Raw genomic sequence first — 20,972 nt, 5'->3', positions numbered from 1 at the left:
GTCATTTTTTCTTATCTAAATGTAAAATGTTGATGGTTTTATAAGCAGAGTGAAAAATAAGTATTTACATACAATCAGGTCCATAAAAGATAAAAATTCACTTATCAGGATTTGAGTCCTATTAATTAACATATTCAACTTTCTAGGATGAATTCATAAATAGAATGGGGGGTGAGGGGGAATAAGTCTTCCTTCCCTCTCTTTCTCTTTTCTTTACTCACGAAGGAGCAATGATTTATCTCTGTCCACTCTGTGCGGGGGTGCAGGGGGGAGTATGCTGCTTGTAAGGGATAATTATTTGGAGAATACTTTAGTTTCATGGTTGATGAAATTACAAAGAGATACTGTTTGGGGTATTAAAGTAAATAAGTATAACAGAACATACCTGAAAAAGAACATGTACATGGCAGCTGTGATGCAAAACAAAAGGACCTGTAATGAAGAGAAAATACATTACTTGCAAAAGAACACTGACATCACCATTTGAGTGACTCATAAAAGCAAAATACTATTAAATCTTGTGCCTGAAACAATAAAAGCATATACAAACCAGTCACACACATTTCATATTCCTCAACCTTTCATATAAACCAAGCTTGTTCAACCTGCAGCCTGCAGGCTGCATGAGCCCCAAGACAGCTTTGAATGTGGTCCAATACAATTTGTAAACTTTCTTTAAACACTGTGATTTTTTTGCAATTTTTTTTTAGTTCATCAACTATCATTAGTGTTAGTGTATTTCAAGTATGGCCCAAGACAATTTTTCTTCTTCCAATGTGGCCCAGAAAAGCTAAAAGGTTGGACATCCCTAATATAGCCCATATTAGGAGAATAAATTGCCAATACTTATATGTAACTATCATCATGTATATAATTATATATAATACATACATATATAGACTGGATAAAAGGGTAACAGGGTTCACAAAAAAGGGAACAGTTAATTTTTAACTGTCTGTTAGAATGCCTAAACATGCAAGCTTAACTTAAAAACAAGGACAACAGATTTTGTATAATCAATTCAGTGAATGAATCAGAAAGGTTATTAACTATGATATGAAGATGACCAGATCTTCTAATGTAAAATACAGTCCAGTTGTCAACCAATTCTAATCAATAAGAAAAGCTCATAAAAATACAATATTTCTTTGTGGAATACAGACTAGCTATAAAAGTAATTCCTCTAGAAGCAGGCAGAAGAATATCTGATATGATGATCTCAAAAACATCACAGTAAACACAACATATTAAGATGGTATGTTGAAGGAACCCAGAACTCCAGTCCTGACTAACGTCTTAGTTATACCAAAAAAACAGATTAGAAAAGTTGTTTTAAATCACAAAAATTAAAATTGTAGAATGCATTCTTATGTTAAAAAACAACAGTAAAAATTAAGCCTAACAATTGTCAATGGCCTCACATCACAGACAAATAAGAAATGAACTTTCTTTCAACTGTGAAAGGGTGACCACAAGAACAGAAATGAAAACACTACAAAAAATGTTTTGCTATTTCTAACACAAATAATTTCTACTCAACCTGATGAAAGCATGTAGTTTTGCCATTACAAATCAAGCTTGACAAGTTTGCTATCTTAGCGTAAGATAAGCATTATACATACAGCCTGAATGACTTAGAAACATATAAATATACCAACGAAAAAGAGGATTGTTATCAATTACTATGAATATTATATATATTTATGTAACATTTTATATCTATAAAATCTCTGTGCTAAACACACATACTCTTCTCCCCTCCCTCTTTCCCTTCTTCCTTCCTCTCTCCATCTCTCTTCTCCACTGACTTAAAACACCCTATCCATGATGCATAAGGTTCATTTTACCATTTCACTGTTTTTAGAAACATAAAGCATGTAAAATAATTTTCAGTTATTTCTAATTGATTATAAATTAAAGTCTAAGTGGGTTTATTTACTGGTTATAATTTGCCTAACAAAACCCAGTCATGATACTCAATTTTTTTTAATTTCTCTATCATTCAATCCCCGTTGGACAATGTCATCCTTCCCAGATGTTCAATGCTTCAGACTTTTCCTGCACTAATCAGTGTCCCCCTTGCAGATCACACCAAAAACCTCTCTAGAAGTATCCCACAAATCTTTCACATACTCTTCATCTTCTCTAAATATCCAAAGTCTGCCTTCCCTCAAAATGTTGCCAGGTTCTATCCTAATATGCTAACCTATCTGTGTTCGTACTAAACTGATAATTATCTTTACAAATAATATACTTGAAACTGAGAAAAAGTACAATGTTTAAGAACTCAAGCTTTAGAGTAAGATAGATCTTGGTTTGAATCCTAGTTCTGTGTAACTCTAGATACTTTATATAATTTCCTTAAACCTTAGATCCCTTATCTATAAACTGAGAATAATATCATACTTTGAATTATTTAGAAGAATTAGTGAGATGATGCATACAAAAGTGGAAGCATCAACAGATTGTTTTTATCTTGTTTTGTTGCTGACATAAGTGATCTAGATAGAAAAACCTAACCCAGAGTCATAAATCTGGAAAGAAATTATTTTTAATCAGGCAGCCCTTTTGATTGGTCCTAATATCACCAATAATTAGGAGAATAAATCAAAAGGATATTACAGTGCAATTGACTGATTCATTAAACAAATATTTATTGAATTCCTACTATGTTCCAGGTACTGTTCTAAAACTTAGAACAATGCACAAAATGGACAAAGTCTTTGCCCTCATGGAACTTATCTTCTAGCCAGGTGAGAGAATATATTTTTAAAAAGATGTATGTTAGACAGTAGTAGGAGTTTTGGAGATAAATAAAGTAGAATAAGGAAAAGGAAATACAGAAGACTGGGGATTGTTATTTTATACAAAGTGATCAAAGAAGAAGAGACTTGTTAGCAGAGACACTATAAGAGAAAAGCCTCCAGAGGACCATATGCATAGAGCCACTGGAAGGATTTTGGATTTTATCAAGAAAGATGGGAACTTAATGCAAAATACGTTTGTTATTATTTTGGTTAAAGATGCTAAAAACAGCATTTCATTTTTAGCTACGTTTTTAAAAAGTTTTTAAAACTGTGCTAGTTTATCATTGTGACTTTCACAAAGTATTTTTCCAAATAAATCTAAATCCACAGTTAAATAATGAAGAATATTTCCTCTGTGTTTGAAATTACAGAATTTTAGAGCTAAGAGAAATTTTGAAACAAAACATCATATTTTTTCATGAGGAAACTCAGATCCTGAAAAGGTAAGCGATATGCCCATACTCACTGAGCTAGCTGTATCTTACATTCCTTCATTAAACAAATGTTGGCCAAGTGGTTACTCTGTACCTGCTCGATAGAGAGGATATTTAAATATAATTCTGACCCTCAAGGACATTACAGGATACTGTAGTCCAATACTGTAGTTACTGGACACATGTGGCTATCTAAATGATGTAATAGCTTTATTGAGGTATAATTAATATAAACTGTACATATTTAAAGTGTACAATTTCATAAGTTTCAACATAGCTATATACCTGTAAAATAATCATCATAAGCAAAATAATAAACATATTCACCCAAAAAGCTGCTTATAGCACTCTCCCATTATTTGTTGGACGGTAATTCCACCTTTCTTTGGCTTGATGTTAGCTCTCTTTTAGTTTTAACTGATTGGGGTCTTTATATTTGAAGTGCATTGCTTGTAGGCAGCATATAATAGTTTCCTGCTTTTTTATCCTATCAGAAAATCTTCGTGTCTTAATTGAGATATTTAGACTATTTACATTTAATGTGATTATTGGTATGCTTATGTTTAAATTTATCATCTTGCTATTTATTTCTCTACTTGTCTCTTACTGTATTTTCCCCTCCTTTCTGCCCCTTTTAGATCAACTGAGTTTTTCTTTTGTTTTGTTTTGTTTTGTTTTGTTTTTTGAGATGGAGTCTCACTCTGTCACCAAGCTGAAGTGCAGTGGTGCAATCTCGGCTCACTGCAACCTCCGCCTCCCAGGTTCAAGCAATTATCCTGCTTCAGCCTCCCCAGTAGCTGGGATTACAGGCATGTGCCACCACACCCAGCTAATTTTTGTATTTTTAGTAGAGATGGGGTTTCACCATGTCAGCCAGGCTGGTCTCAAACTCCTGACCTCAGGTGATCTGCCTGCCTTGGCCTCTGAAAGTGCTGGGATTACAAATATAAGCTACTGCCCCCAGTAACTGAGTATGTTTCAATAATTCCATTTTATTCCCTTTGTTGGCTTATTTTAGTGCTGGTTTTATGGTTTATAGTACACATCTTTAAATTGTCTATATTCAAATGACATTATACTACTTAACATATAGAATACAAATCTTCCAATAATGTATTTCCATTTCTCCCCTCTCGACCTTTGTGCTATTATTGTCATCCATAGTGCATGTATGTACAGATACATCTAAATTCATCATATTTTAATCACTTTGACTTAAAAATGTAGGTCTGCAAAAAAATTTTTTCATTTTGTTTTGAAAGATACTTTTGCTGGGTATAGAATTCTAGGTTGATGGATCATTCTGTTTCAGTGGTTTACAAACGTCACTCCATTGTCTTTTCACAATTTGATTATGATGTGCCTGGGATAGTCTTCAAAATATTTCCTGTAGTGGGATTTATTAGGCTATTTGGCTCTGTGGGTTTACAGTTTCTATTAAATTTGAGTAATTTTCAGTCATTATTTCACCATTATTTTTTCTTCTCCTTTCTCCTCTGCTTCAAGAACTCCAACTACATGAACAGGTTACCCACAACTCACAGATGTTATCTTTATTTGGTGATTAAAAAAGAAACAAAAAACTTTGGCCAGGCGCAGTGGCTCATCCCTGTAATCCCAGCACTTTGGGAAGCTGAGGTTGTCAGATCACTTGAGGTCAGGAGTTCATGACCAGCCTGTCCAACATGGCAAAACCCTGTCTCCACTAAAAATACAAAAATTAGTCAGTCATCATGGTGCACATCTGTAATTCCAGCTACTTGGGAGACTGAGACATGACAATTGCTTGAACCCAGGAAATAGAGGTTGCAGTGAATGAGACTGCACCACTGCACTCCAGCCTGGGTGATGGAATGAGACTCTGTCTCAAAAAAAAAAAAAAAGTCTCTTTTCTCTCTATGTTTCATTTTTGATGGTCTCTATTCTTATGTCTTCAGGTTCACTAATGTTTTATTCTGCAATGTATAATCTGCCATTAATATCATCCAGTAAGCTTTTCATCTCACAAATTTTAATTTTCCTCGCTAGAAGTTTCATTTTTCCTTTTTCCCCCATTTCCATATCTCTAACTTTTTGAAACTATACAATTCAGTTATGATAACTCTTTTTAATGTCTTTGCCTGCTAATTTAACATATTTATAAGTTCTCATTTGGCATTAATTTGCTGATTTATCTCTTCATTATGGCTCAAATTTTCCTATTTCTTACTGCATGGTGGTAATTTTTTACTGGCTGTCAGCCATTCTAAATTTTACCTTAATGGGTGTTGTCTATGTTTGTATTCCCATAAATTTTCTTGAGCTTTGTTGTGAGACACAGTTAAGTTACTTGGAAATGGTTTGATCTTTTAAGGACTTGCTTTTAAGATATTTTAACAAGAAATGAAATCCAGGGCTAATTATTCCCCATTACTAAGGTAAAACATTATGTGTACTTTACCCAGTGCCACGTGAATCTTTGAGATTTCCAGTCGGACTAATAAAACAGTATTCCTATTCCTGTTTGAGTGCTATCTACTCAATTAAAAACCTCTAATTCTTCAGACTGTTCCTTCTTTGGCCTGGAGCAGTTTCCTCACATGTAAGCCCTACTCAGTAATCAGCTGAGTACTTTCCTCTCTAGTCCCCTGTTCTGTGAACTCTATCCAGCATGGTCCGCCTACACTTTGAGCTTTATTTCCTCCACTCAGAAAGTCCTCTAGGTTTTGTCTGAGTGACCCCTCTTTGATCCATGCCTGGAAATTCTCTCTAGACAGTAAGCTTGGGTAACTGTAGAGCACATGTGTTCCACCTATACCTCAGGGAACACTCTCCTTCAATACTTAATATCCAGGATATTGCATACCATTTTTTCACAGACTTTGTTCATGTTTTTGATCAAGTTGTTTCCACTCCCCAACTGGAAGAGTAAATCTATCACGAGTATCAAATCATGACCGTAATCAGAGTGTGGTTATTTAAATTTAAATTAATTAAAATTAAATAATATTAAAATTTTTTTCCTCATTCACCCTAGTCATATCTCAAGTAATCAAAAGCCATATGCAGTAGTGGATACCATAACAGACAGAACAGATATAGATCATTCTCATCACTGCAAAAAGTTCTATTGGACATCTCTAGTGAATGACATTTTCACTGTGTATTACAGCAATATTTTAGCACTTGACATATTTTAACTTTAGCTGCGAAGTATACATCTGCACATATATATACTTTACACTTTCATGTGTAAATGACACAAAAAATTAATGATCATATCATTTAATTTGTTCACTTGTAGAAACAATATAATACTACCTATTACATATGCCATAAGGATTTATATATGATGTAACATACATAAAGCCTAATAGTGTGACTAGCACATCATAGATGCTCAATACATGGTAACTTTTAACTTAAAAAATTTTCTCTATAATTCATTATCACTTCACAGCCATGGGGCAATATACTTCAGCAGGATAAGTAATTCTGAAACTGCTGTTTTCACTTTTTTTTAAATAGTTTTAAATTCAAAAAATAATATCAGTCATACTAAAACATGGATGAACCTCAAATACATTATGCTAAGTGAAAGAGGCCAATCACAAAGACCAATTATGTATGATATTCTTAATATAAAATTCCAGAACAGGCAAGTCCACCTACAGAAAGTAGAAGAGTGGTGGCCTAGAGTTGGAGGAGTAAGGGGTGATGGAGAAGAACTACTAAGGGATGATGAGGAAGGACTGCTAATAGGTACAAGAATTCTTTGGGGGGCAATGAAAAGGTTTTAAAATTAGATTGCAGGGTTGGATGCCACACAACTCAGTAAATATTTGAAAAACCCGTGAAACTGATATATTAAACTGGTAAATCTTCTAGCATATAAACTACACCTCAAAAAAGCTGTTAAACTGATACAAAAAAAGTAATGCATGTACATGATAAAAACAAAAATTCAAACAGAATAACAAATAACAATGAAAAGAAAGTTCCCTTCTAAGACTTTTGGACTTTTATAGAATTTTGTATGAGTATGTACATACCTTTGTACGTAGACACATATCAAATAAAGACATTGTCTTAAAGACATATACTTTTCAATTTTATATACACAAAGCATACACATATATGGATATGCTAAAGTTTATTTAAAGCCTCCTATGAATCCTTAGAGTGGATGCAATAAACATTTCTAAATACCAAAGTATACTTTGTAAACATCTCTGGAGGTGAATTCTTGTCAAAGGACAAGTACATTTTTAATTTTGACAAATATTGCCAAATCGACCTCCAAAGAAAACTATACCAATATATACTCCCCACAACCGCATATGAAAGTAGCTATTTCCTTACACTAGTTATTTTCCTATGCCCACAAAAACTGTGTTTTATCAAACTGTTTTATCCTTGCCAGTCTGATGGGTGAAAGAAATATTATTTCATATTATAGTTACATCCCTCTTATTAGTAAGCTGAGCCTCCCAGGTTTATAATCCTTGTTTGTTTTTTTGGTTGGTTGGGTGGTTGGTTAAACTACTTTTTCATATGCTTTATTTTTGGTTGGGTTAATGGCCTTTTAGAAACCATTTTGTTTTTTGAAACTGAATATATTTATATGAAAACATGGAATTTTATTATTATCAACAAAAATACGGGTGGTTAAATAAAAGCAATCACATAAAAGAAACGTCAAAATGTATTAAGCCAATATAACATGAGGGTACAGAAAGTATAACAAATAATGTGCAAATAAAGTTCATTCAGCTGGAAAATAGTGTTTTCTCTCTGCAAAGACTTTGTAGGAAATGACAGATTTACAATATATTGTTTCCTGTTATAGGTCTTATAAAACTTTCAAGAAAAACTGTACTATTCTGTCATCACAATGTCATGTAGAATTACATGAAAACTATGCCTCACAAGCAGTAGCAAAGAAACAAAACCACAATATAGGAAGTCCTTAAAATAATCAGAAATATCAAAAATGTGAACATGACTGAAAGTAAACACAGCCTGTTAAAGAAGCTGTTTTTACTATTTAAGCCTGAAAGTGGTTAAAACATATATCCATTTTAAATTCTACTAGAGAACTGAACACATGGTACATTTACCTATTTCCTACCACAGAACTCTTCTGCTTTTCATTAGTGTATTTGATTATTTGATTTTTGCACCTGATCACAGTGCCTGTGGCCATTCCTTCTTGAGTATCTCCAAAGACATTGGTGCTTAGTGAGTAGTGAACCTAGCTAGCCTTCACTATTCACCAAGCTCATCTCCCCCCATATTCATTAAGATCCTCTTCCTTCCATGACTCAAATAAATACTGACACTCATTGCTCTTCTTCTTGCGCCATCTGTACTTCATTCATATTTTAGCCATGTTTCTACCTATCGATTCAACAAAAATTAATCCAGTGTCATGTGTTTCTAATATTTTATAACTCTGCAACTTGAAAGGAGACAGATGTAGAAAGGTAAGCTCCAGATTCAGAAGCCTTCATGATCTTGAATAAAACAGAAAAGACAAGGAACCACAAGTTCTCACCCTCCTTCATTTATTTACTCAATATCTGCTATAGTCCCAGCACACTAGGGGAAAATAACTACCTAATACTTGATTCTTGTTGCTCTGAAGAACATAGTTTGGTGGAAATGCAGGCATATTAACAGATCATTCCAATAGAATACAATAGGATAGAAGTATTTATACTTCTATCCTATAGGTGGCACTCACCAAAACATCTGATTAGATTGTTATTTTAATTATTTAATATATTTAAGCAATGGTTTTGGTGTTGTTTGTATACTTTCTTTATATCTCTTACTTACTTAGAACACAAAGTCCCAGACGGCAGAGTCTTTATATAACCACATACGTAGATACATTATTGATAATAAGAGTTTTTATAACGTTAGTTTCTATTTAAAGAAACCATCTGTCAAGAAACTAAACAGTATTCCCATTCATATACTTTTTTAAAAGAATGAACTTTAGACTCTGCTAAGCATCTTCAACTTTTCTGAAAACAGACTATTGCATGGTCTCTTTGTGAATACAGCTCTTACTGAACAAGTAAGTATTATTATAATTTACAATGTGTGTTCAAAGTCAAAATATATGCAACCTATCATTATTATAATATTTATTTGTCATATATGTAATTTTAAGCAACACTATCCTAAAGTTAAATAGCTATGTATTGCTATATAACAAATTTTTTAAATCATTGTTTAATTAAAATCTCCCATAATATAGAGTCCATTTTTTTAATTAGTTCATTTGTTTTGGATTAGCAGCTTTACCTAATTTTTTTTTTATGTTTCTATTACTTAATAAAACAAATACAGGGAAAGCATAAAAACCTTAAAGAGAATTTGGCGCCAAAAATGCCAGACTAGAAGTAAGAAAGAAGTCTTGGGTCTCCAGGTTAAGACTGTAAACTTGATGAAATCACTGTTATTCTTTAAACCTTAATTTTTCATCCATAAAAAGAAGTTACATTAATCTCCAGGATACTTCAGAACTTCAAAGTTCTATCATTCCATAAGTCAATTTTTTTCAGTGTACAACAAACATTTCAATGCATACTGTAACTAATATATAATATTATAATAATATAGAACAAGCCAAGTCTCAGAATGTATGTATACACCAAGAAAATAAAATTACTTTCACTGAACTGAGTGTGGGAACTCACAGTAAATATGCCAGAAACTTAGGCCTAGACTCTTACTTGCACTGTCCGCCATTGTGTTTTTTTTGTTTCTGTTTTTGTTTTTTTGAAATGGAGTCTCACTCTATTGCCCAGGCTGGAGTACACTGGGGCAATCTCAGCTCACTGCAACAACCTCCGCCTCCCAAGTTCAAGTGATTCTCATGCCTCAGCCTCTCTAGTAGCTGGGATTATATGCAAGGGCCACCACACCCAGCTAATTTTTGTATTTTTAGTAGAGACAGGGTTTCACCATGTTGGCCAGGCAGGCTGGTCTCAAACCTCTGATCTCAGGTGATCCACCTGCCTCGGACTCCAAAAGTGCTGGGATTACAGGCATGAACTACCACGCCCAGGCAACCATTCTTGATTTGTACCTTCAAGGTCACTAAACAGAGTCTGGCAACACATTAACCTTTAAATATTCCATTTGTAGAAGCAGATATGTTAGAGTGGCTGGGTGAAGTACAGCCTACCTGCTATCCTGTCCTTTTATAGTAAGTAGATTAGTTGTAGTTGCATCTTGTCTTCTGTAAAAATGGGACAATTTAAAGTAAAGTTTTCAATATTCAGTAAGTAATATTATCTACATCCTAGAAGTTAGAGTACTTATTACAACAAAATTCTAATTCTGCTGACAGATTTTTAAAAATAAGCAGTTTAAAACAACTTGCTACTTGAAAGATTACAGATAGAGATTTATACATGGAAAAATCCAGCCTTTATTTAAAATATAAAAGAAAATTCAATGGTCAAATGACAATCAAGACAAGAAATCATTCATGAAACAGAATACTAATTCAAGTATACTCTCAGAGCTGGGACTATAAAAGCCAATTAGACATCATCATCAAACACCCAAAACATTTTATTCACATCTCTATTTACCATGTAAAGGAAATGCAGTTTATTGGAAGTAAAGGTTAGCTAATGACTTAGGTTTAAAATTTACCAAGACATTCAGCTACATCTTTTCTTTCCCACACCGTTCCTCTATTTTATGGTCAATTAATTGGTCATTATCATTAAAAATGCAATTCAAAATAAACAAGAAAAGAATTAACGTGGACAGGAAGAGTGAGGAACTAAAAGGAGCCATGGGAGAATTTAAAGATGGATAGTTAGTGAAGGTAAATTTCTTTTTAAAGTAACCAATGAACATGGAGAAAAAGAAAAGAGGAGGAATAAAACAATATTCGTAATAATAAACTATTTATTAATGCTGCCAGGCACTAGACAAGTTTTTACCATTCCTACTTTAAAGATGAGGCAATTGGACTCAAAAGTTAGGGTACTCACATAAAATCATAGAATATTTAAGTAGCTGAACTAAGACTCAAAGCCAGGACTGTCTGACTTCAAACTGAAGCTTTCAATTATACCCCTCTGCCTCTAAAAAGTACTTTATTCTTAATAATGTTGGTTTAGTGACTACTGTGCTTCTAAGGTAGGAGTAATCCCCCTAATGCTTCCAAAGGTAAAAAGAAATTTGCCTTCACTAACTATCCATCTTTAAACTCTCCCATGGCTCCTTTTAGTTCCTCACTCTTCCTGTCCACATTAATTCTTTTGTTTATTTTGAATTGCATTTTTAATGATAATGACTTTTTTTTTTTTTTTACAAGATGTGTCTGTCCTTTTAAAAAAGGGAGCAAGGAGAACTCAGAGTTCAGTATAATAATAATAATAATTATACAGCAACAACATCATAAATTGCAGATGTTATTGAATGGTCACCATATGTTACATGTTATATGAAGTCCTTAACATACACTGTTTTATGTAATGCTCAAAACACCCCTGCGATATAGGGATCATTACCCCTACTTCACAGATAAGATTTAGAGAGACATAGATAGGCGATTGAGCCAGGTTTTGAAACCAGGTAAGATTCCAAAGCCCATGAGCTGTCATGGATTTCTCTCAAGTACTTTTAAAAATCCCATTAAAGATTTACAGCGTTTACAAGTTTCATTCAATTTAATTATGAAACATCTACTATTTTCATGTATAGCAGATGAAACAGTAAGTTAAAATATAGTCTGTGTTAAGAAGCTCGTTATCTATATAATGAATGAGATTTAAGAAAAGGTGACAGGAAAATTCCATAATCCTTATTTATTCTAGTGAAGAACAGCAGATGTAAGAAGCATAATTTTTAAATTTCCAAAATAAATAATCTAAATATTACAAACAAAAACTAAAACCTCACTTGTTTACATATACAGTAAGATGAGAGGATAAATTACATGAGTAAGCTTTTCAATGTGTTTATATAAACTTATAAGAGATCATTCTTTATCCTAATGCTGCCAAATATGTTACTTTTTCAAATTCAGAAAAAAAAACAACTCACGTGTCATTCAGCATATGGAGAAGGAGGAGAAGAAAGGTGCTATATGAACTCAGGGCAAAGTTACAGCTGAAAAAATATTTTGTTTTCAGTAGGGCAAAGTAGACAGGTCATCTATGTGAAGCTTGCTTGTTATAAATGAACAATTTGTAGTAAGTTCATTATTTTCATCCAAAGGGTGGTATTCCCATTAACCTCAAGTAAGAATAAGAACCAGGCTTAAGGTGATATTATGTTTTTCCTTCTGAGACATTAAAAAAAAAAAATAAGAGCTTCTAGATTACTTTAGAAAGGTCACAGCAAGGCCACATAACAAACAGCACATACCAATATGGCAATTCAGGTTTCCGTCATTTGACAAAAGCTAAGAAAGATCACCAGAATGAAGATTATTGTTCACTAAGGTGGCCAATAAGATAGCACTCACTCACTACTTCACTAAACTACAAGGTTTTGTGGACAAAAGGCCAACAGCAGCCCTGTAGCTGAGTTCCATATTTTTTTAAGTGTATATTGATAGCCAATTTAATCCCAATACATAATTCAAGAAAAAGCACCCATCAACAACAAGTAGGACATATAATCTCTTTACTTGTTTAAATTACAGCACATGAGTACATTACTCATATATTAGTATAATAGAGTAACACTTAGTTCTCCCAAATAGTGTGTCCTGTTGCCCAACCTCAAGCCATCTACCAGTTCCCTGGGCGTATGGTCATTCCAAAATTCATTTGAGAAAATCCTTCCTTAATTAGGCATGATATTGCTCCTATCTGGTTTGGTTTGGACCTATCCAGCTGCAGATTCCTCTTTTCATACTCAGTTCCCATTATCATTTCAGTCAGAAAAGGTCCTGAACTAATAATGTTTTGGGTTTTTCTTTTTCCTTCCTTCCTTCCTTCCTTCCTTCCTTCCTTCCTTCCTTCCTTCCTTCCTTCCTTCCTCTCTCTCTCTCTCTCTTTCTTTCTTTTTTAGACAGAGTCTTGCTCTCTTACCCAGGCTGGAGTGCAGTGGTGTGATTTCGGCTCACTGCAACCTCCGCCTCCCAGGTTCAAGCGATTCTCCTGCTTCAGCCTCCAGAGTGGCTGGAATCACAGGCATGCACAACCACACCCAGCTAATTTTGTGTGTGTGTGTGTGTCTTTTTAGTAGAGACAGTGTTTCACCATGTTGGCCAGGCTGGTCTCGAACTCCTGACCTCAGGTGATCCGCCCACTCCCAGCCTTTTTGGGGTTTTTTCTAATGAGGTTAAATGAAGACTTAAAGTGCAATGAGTGTATGCACTTAAATTCTGAATCAGATGAACTGTAGAAGTGCTTTTCAGGCCGGGTGCGGTGGCTCACGCCTGTAATCCCAGCACTTTGGGAGACCAAAGCAGGCGGATCACAAGGTAAGGAGATGGAGACCATCCTGGCTAACACGGTGAAACCCCATCTCTAATAAAAATGCAAAAAAATTAGCTGGGCATGGTGGCTGGCGCCTGTAGTCACAGCTACTCAGGAGGCTGAGGCAGGAGAATAGCATGAACCCGGGAGGCAGAGCTTGCAGTGAGCCGAGATCGCGCTACTGCACTCCAGCCTGGGCGACAGAGAGAGACTCCATCTCAGAAAAAAAAAAAAAAAAAAAGTGCTTTTCAACTCCATTTACTGCAGAATATAGACTTCTCAATTATATCTTTCCAAATTAATCTACATACAAGATTTTTTTCCTTTCAAGCTTCCTATGCTTATTATAGCACGGAAACAATTGACCACAACCTGTCAATTGTGTTGTGTAACCTTAAGAAACTTCATTTTCTGTGCTTTTCTCCCCCTCTCCAATTAGCATGACAAACTCAGCAATCCAGTCTATCACTACAAGATGTAATGATATTGAATAGAGTTTTGCAAAATACTTACAAAAGTATTTTAACAGTTTATAGATTAGAGAGTGATATAACAATAAACAACAGTGATTTTTTTTTTTTTTTTTTTTTGAGACAGTTTCGCTCTTATTGCCCAGGCTGGAGTGCAATGAATGGCATGATCTCAGCTCACTGCAACCTTCCACCTCCTGGGTTCATGCCATTTTCCTGCCCCAGCCTCCCGAGTAGCTGGGACTAGAGGCGCCTGCCACCACACCCAGCTATTTTTTGTATTTTTAGTAGAGACAGGGTTTCACTATGTTGGTCTGGCTGGTCTCGAACTCCTGACCTCAGGTGATCCGCCTGCCTCAGCCTCCCAAAGTGCTGGGATAACAGGCGTCGGCCACCACGCTCGGCCCAGTAATTTTTTTTTTTTTGGAGATGGAGTCTTGCTCTGTCACGCAGGCTGGAGTGCAGTGGCGCGATCTCGGCTCACTGCAAGCTCCATCCCCCCGGGTTCACGCCATTCTCCTACCTCAGCCTCCCGAGTAGCTGGGACTACAGGCGCCAGCCACCACGCCCAGCTAATTTTTTTTGCAGTTTTAGTAGAGACGGGGTTTCACCGTGTTAGCCAGGATGGTCTCGATCTCCTGACCTCGTGATCTGCCTGCCTCGGCCTCCCAAAGTGCTGGGATTACAGGCGTGAGCCACCACGCCCAGACCAGCAATTTTTTTTTTTTTTTTTTTTTTTTTTTGAGACAGAGTCTGGCTCTCCCCCAGGCCGGACTGCAGTGGCGCTATCTTGGCTCACTGCAAGCTCCAGTCCCCCCCAGGGGTTCACGCTGTTCTCCTGCCTCAGCCTCCTGAGTAGCTGGGATTACAGGCACCCACCACCACGGCTGGCTAATTTTTTGTATTTTTAGTAGAGACGGGGTTTCACCGTATTAGCCAAGATGGTCTCGATCTCGTGACCTCGTGATCCACCCGCCTTGGCCTCCCAGAGTGCTGGGATTACAGGTGTAAGCCACTGTGCCCAGCCCCGGCCCACTAATATGTTTAAAAATTCAGCCAACTTTGTTCAATATTCAGTGAGTCTAGAGCAATTAGTAAAAACTTAAATGCTGAGCTAGCTTTGTTTCAACAGTAAAAATGATTTTGAGAATAAACATAGGGATGAAAATCTAGTGAAACTGTAAAATCACATTTATCTAGGATCAGCTCTTAGTTATGAATTCCAAAGTGATAGAAGAAAGAAATTTACAGACCAGACGTTAGCTCTATCATGGAAATCTCTCTTTTATTTTGTATTCTAGTTGCATGTGGTTAAGATCTTATACAAAATTTGTGTGCAGAGAGCGTCAAGAATGAATCTGGTCCATATGACCTAAAATGCAACAGGCAATCAGTGTCTGTCTAAAGGCAAAACCATAATTTTAGGAATTAAAATCTGGAAATGTTTATACAAACTTTAACCCCTAAAATAACATTACTCTTACAACAACGGTGTCAATATTTAGCATGTATGTATAAATAAATAGGTTTACATTCACAATTCCCTTTTGGAATCCTCTTACCAAAGGAAGTACTCACTGAGCTTTCTAAATAAACCCAAAATAATATACTATAAAAATCTGAGTCTAGTCTCCACTTTAGCTGGTTTTTTCATAATGCCTGCATCTAAGGATACTAACAGGTTTCAGAATGAAGAATGCAGTCCTCATATGGTATTTTAGCCCCTCAATTAGGTTCACAACCTGACAATCATCAATTCCAGTAGAAATTGCCACAAAAAGAAAAACTAGTTTTGGTTTTTCTTCTCAATCTTTTTTCTCCAGAAGATGTCATTAAAAGGCATGAGAAGAATTGAACAAATTACCTTAAACTTTATAACAGCATTCTTAATGTTTCCAGTCTTTTTTTAGTAGCAATAGCATAGCAACGAGGTTTAGCTTACTTCTCCTGTTTTATTTTGTGAATACATGCACATTAATTTTTATTTTAAAATAGCAGTAACATGGATGTATATTTATTCTAAGTGTTATTCCAACGAACTACCTTGAAAATGCAGGTTATTAAACATATAGACATACTGGACATAGATTTCATGGTTAAGATTTTTAAAAATTCTTTTTCATCACTCATATAAGTTATAGGCATATCTCTTATCCAACTCAGATTTTTTAAGTGTCTACTTTTAAAAATATCTTACAGGTTAGAAAGAAAGCTAGAGCCTTCTCAAAATAAAATTCTATACACTAAAACATGTACAACATTCTCTCTGGGATATTTCTAAAACACGATGTCTAAATACCATTGCTGTCTCCACCCACAAAGTTAGAATGAGATGAACAAGCAGTATCCTGGCAGAGTAGAACAACTCCATATTGTCATGCCAGGAAGATCTGGAGTGAAACAGGGTAACAACCTCAAAAACTAAGTTATCACAATATCCAAAGCACTTTGAAAGTGATATGACCTGGCCTTCTCAGTCTTCAAAATTTAATTAGTAACAATAAGCCAGACTAATTTAGGATGGAAGCTACAAATCCTGAAGAGTATTTCTAAATGTACTCTTTTTAGTGTGTTAAATATAGGACTTGGCAAAAATGAGGTATGTTTATATATGTTAGCCAAAATCTTCACAGGGAAATTATGTCTTTAATAACAAATAGTTTGATTAATATTTTAACAGAAAATGCCCTAAGGAAAGCAGGTGGTTCCTGGTATACAATATCTCAGTGTCTGAGCTATCCTAAGCACACATTCCTTCATCTTAATCAACTTAGGAGCCAAATTATAAACCGGCATTTGTGGAGCATGATTTCATTTTTATATAAAGGAAAGTGGGTAAAATGACCAGTTGTTAATGAAAACTAAACATTAAAGTATAGCTAATTACTCTGCTTCAAAAATTTCATGAGAACCTAGACCTTTACATGCTTTTTTATTGAGACCTATCTGAGCAAAAATAAATTCTCCAATTTTATACACTCAATACTTAGTAGTGAGTACAGCATGAATGACTAGAAGAAAAGTTTGCATATTATCTATAATAATACAGTGACATGAATTTCACTTTGGATTGTTATGACACTAAACTACAAAACACATCAGAGCAGTTTACTTATGCCAACTAAGTTTCAACAGAAAACTATTGTCTGATTATTTCATGTAAAACTTATGGTCAGTTACCTCATGTTATAAAACTGATTGTGTCCCCCAAAAATTCATATGTTAAAGCCCTAATCCCCAATGCACCTGTATTTGAAGAGAGGGCTGATAGGAAAGTAACTCAGGTTAAATGAGGTCTTAAGGGTTGGGCCCTAATCCAATAAGATTGGTGTCTGTATAAGAAGGGGAAGCAACACCAGAGAAAGCTCCCACTTACTCACATGCTTGCTCCTTGCTCGCTCTTGCGCTCTCGCTCTCTCACTCCCTCTGGCTGTCTCCTCCCGGCCCCGCCGCCACCCCCTGACCACATGCACGGAGGAAAGCCCATGTAAGGAAATACCAAGAAGGCTGCTGTCCATAAGCCAAGAAAAGAGGTCTCACCAGAAACCAACCCTGACAGCACCTTGATCTTAGACTTGTAGCCTCCAGAACTTTGAGAAAACAAATTTCTATTGAATAAGCCATCTACTCTGTAGTATTTTGTTACGGTAGCCCTGGTAGATTAATAATACAACCTCCAAAATTTAGGTGATTTCTACCCAGATGATTGTAGACCATTCTTAGTATTGATAATTTCCAGTACTCAAACTGCTTCTATTGAAATTCTAATCTACCTCTGAGTTGTTAGCTCTAATTAGCTACATATAAATGCATGTAAATATTTCTAATGTTTTAATTTTACTTAAATAATTTTGAATAGATATTAGACAAGAATCGCATTGTCTTGCTTTAATAAAGTATGCATATATGTTTTATGTGAATGACAACTTGTAAATTTTACAGCACATTTTTTTGAGACAGAGTCTCACTCTGTCACCTAGGCTGGAGTGCAGTGGCGTGATCAGAGCTCACTGCAACCTCTGCCTACCGGGTTCAAGTGATTCTCCTGCCTCAGCCTCCTGAATAGCTGGGATTACAGGTGTGCATCACCATGCCTGGCTAATTTTTGTATTTTCAGTAGAGACGGGGTTTCACCATGTTGGCCAGGCTGGTCTCGAACTCCTGACCTCAAGTGATCCACCTGCCTCAGCCTCCTAAAGTGCTGGGATTACAGGCATGAGCCACCGCACCCAGCCTACAGCACATTTTTATAGCCCTGTGAGTTGACAGCTTGGAATCATGAATGGCTCCAGCAGGATTACCATGAATCACTGGGAGAGAAAAAGGGATTTAGGCATTATCATCATAAGGAAAAAGTACTAAAGCAATATCAGCTGGTATATTCATTTTTCAGATTATCTAGGTAACAGATAGTAGATGTTAAAGAAATAGGGCACAAGGGAGCTAAGCCTGATGAGACCAAGAATCATTAGTGAGGATAGGTCTAGGGGGGTGGTACACAGCATGAGGGCAACGGAAGTGATGATGTTACAAATATAGCAAGAATTTGTTCAAAGTAAGTGTTTCCTACTTCATACCTTTGCCAAAGGCCAGTATTAGCTGGCCTAATAACTTCAGGCCCAGATAAGTTTTAAAGATCAAATGGCCCACTTCTAAGTTAAATCCCTAGAGTTTTTTAACACTGACACTAGTGAGATTTGGGGGTGGATAAATTCTTTGTTGTCTGGGTGGGGCTCATGGCAAGGAAGAAGGGCTGTCTTGTATTATAGGATGTCTAGTAGCATCGCTGGCCTCTACCTAGACAGCACCCCTCTGCCATCCCCACCAATGATGACAATTAAAAATGCCTCCAAACATAGCCAAATGTCTTCAGGAAGATGTACAAAACTGCCCCCAGTTGGATTTACTGCCCTAGAAGAAGCTTAGAGACTTGGAACACTCATACAATCTTAAGCACTGAAAAAGGCCTGAGAACGATCTAATCCACCCTCTTCTCTGTGACATGAATCCCCTCTGCAATGATCCTAAAAGATCACTGTCTAGCTTTTGCTTAAACATCTCCTAGAATAGGAAATTCTCAACTTTACCAGGCAACCAAATCCACCACCCCAACCTTCTTTTTTCTTTTTTGAGACAGAGTTTCACTCTTGTTGCCCAGGCTGGAGTGCAACGGCACGATCTCGACTCAAGCAACCTCCACCTCCCTGGTTCAAGCGATTCTCCTGTCTCAGGCTCCCGAGTAGCTGGGATTACAGGCATGCATTGCCACGCCCAACTAATTTTGCATATTTAGCAGAGACCGGGTTTCTCTGTGTTGGTAAGGCTGATCTTGAACTCCCAACCTCAGGTGATCTGCCACCTCAGCCTCCCAAAGTGCTGAGATTACAGGCATGAGCCACCGCGCCCAGCCCCAAATCCCTCTTTAGAACAGTTCTATTTGAAATCCATTTTTGGTCAGTTCTCATTATTGTACTGAAATTTGCCTTTCTCTAAATTATATTCATAATTCCTAGATTTATAAAAAACTGATCATTTTTCCACAAACCCAGCCCTTCAAAACTTCTACACCTTCTTTGTAGGTCAAGAGAACTACAAGAGACACACAAACAACATCAATTAACATTCTGTATACCTAATGGTCAAGGAGTCGCCCAAGGCATCCATGGGATATAGAGAAATTGGCCTACCTCCCAGTTCCAAATGAGCTCAGCCCTGGATCACATATGCATTTATAGCAATATTTATAAACACTTTAATATTTAAACTTTTATATTCTCAAAAACATACCCTCTTATTTATTACATTTTTCTTTTCAAATTATTTTCCTTTCATTTAAACAGGCAATTTCTGACAAAGATTAAGTTGTCAATTTTTAAAAAGATCTATTCCCTCATTGTTGGACCAAATGATATGCCTCCAACAATATACTCAGAGCCTTTTTATTATGCTATTTTATTACATACACTACTTACTTAGATGTAAATAAGCCCTTAATTTTGTATAATTTTACTTTTTGTGTAATTGATGCTCTAAATTTTGGATTGCTGTGTTCTAGAATGTGTTTTTAAAGCACCATTTTAAAGTAATTGATAAAATCAAAGCATTTAAATCCCTCATTTGGAAAATATATTTTAGAAATGACTTAAGGCAAATATATTTTTATAAAACCTTAAAGTGCTTATGGTTTAACTGTATAATTAACATCACATATCCAAAACTCAGCCAACAAGTCCAATTATCTAAATAGTAGTTTTAAAGTTTTGTTTTTTAAGCAAAGAAACTCTTTGCTCAAACAAAACCAGACCTACAAAAACTTTTAGTAAAACAAATGAATGCAGAAATGCTCTGCCTGAGGTAGGGTAAGGTACCCTTAAGTCCTGATTTGCCTCTCATACTGTGTTACATAGTAGTTCCTGGTAGGCTCTGCAAAACTCTGGGAATACATGAAGAATATCTTGGAAAACACTATGTCAACACATAGTCAAACAATAGAGTAGAGTAAGCCACTGTACTCTCTCCCCTGCACTCGCTCCTCAAAAGAAAAAAAAAAAAAAGGGTTCAGAGGCAGAAGAGAGAAATTCACACCCACCATGCACTTAACTTGTAGTAGAATATCTTAGGTCCACTCTCAAGGTAAGTCTGTTCTTACTTTACATATCATTTTGGCAATACAAGCTAAGGGATTTTCAAAAAGACTGTAGTCCCCCCTTATCCGCAGGGGATCCATTCCAAGACCCCCAGTGGATGTCTGAAACTGCTTATAATACCAAACCCTATATACACTATGTTTCTTCCTATACGTACATACCTGTGATA

At 35.8% G+C, this 20,972-nt stretch overlaps 1 protein-coding gene across 5 annotated transcripts in view; it reads right to left on the bottom strand.

Moving 5' to 3' along the window:
* TMEM135 (transmembrane protein 135) overlaps positions 1–20,972 on the bottom strand; it is a 275,389-nt gene that overhangs the window by 79,558 nt on the left and 174,859 nt on the right. For all 5 annotated transcript variants that reach the window (XM_055283181.2, XM_055283182.2, XM_055283183.2 and 2 more), the window contains one exon: positions 386–432. In XM_055283181.2, the coding sequence (XP_055139156.1) occupies positions 386–432 (47 nt within the window). The remainder of the gene's footprint in view (positions 1–385; positions 433–20,972) is intronic.

Source organism: Symphalangus syndactylus, chromosome 6 (assembly GCF_028878055.3).
Source record: "Symphalangus syndactylus isolate Jambi chromosome 6, NHGRI_mSymSyn1-v2.1_pri, whole genome shotgun sequence".
NCBI lineage: Eukaryota > Metazoa > Chordata > Mammalia > Primates > Hylobatidae > Symphalangus > Symphalangus syndactylus.
Note: the sequence above shows the minus strand (reverse complement) of the source record. Positions and strands in the feature narration are given on the sequence as shown.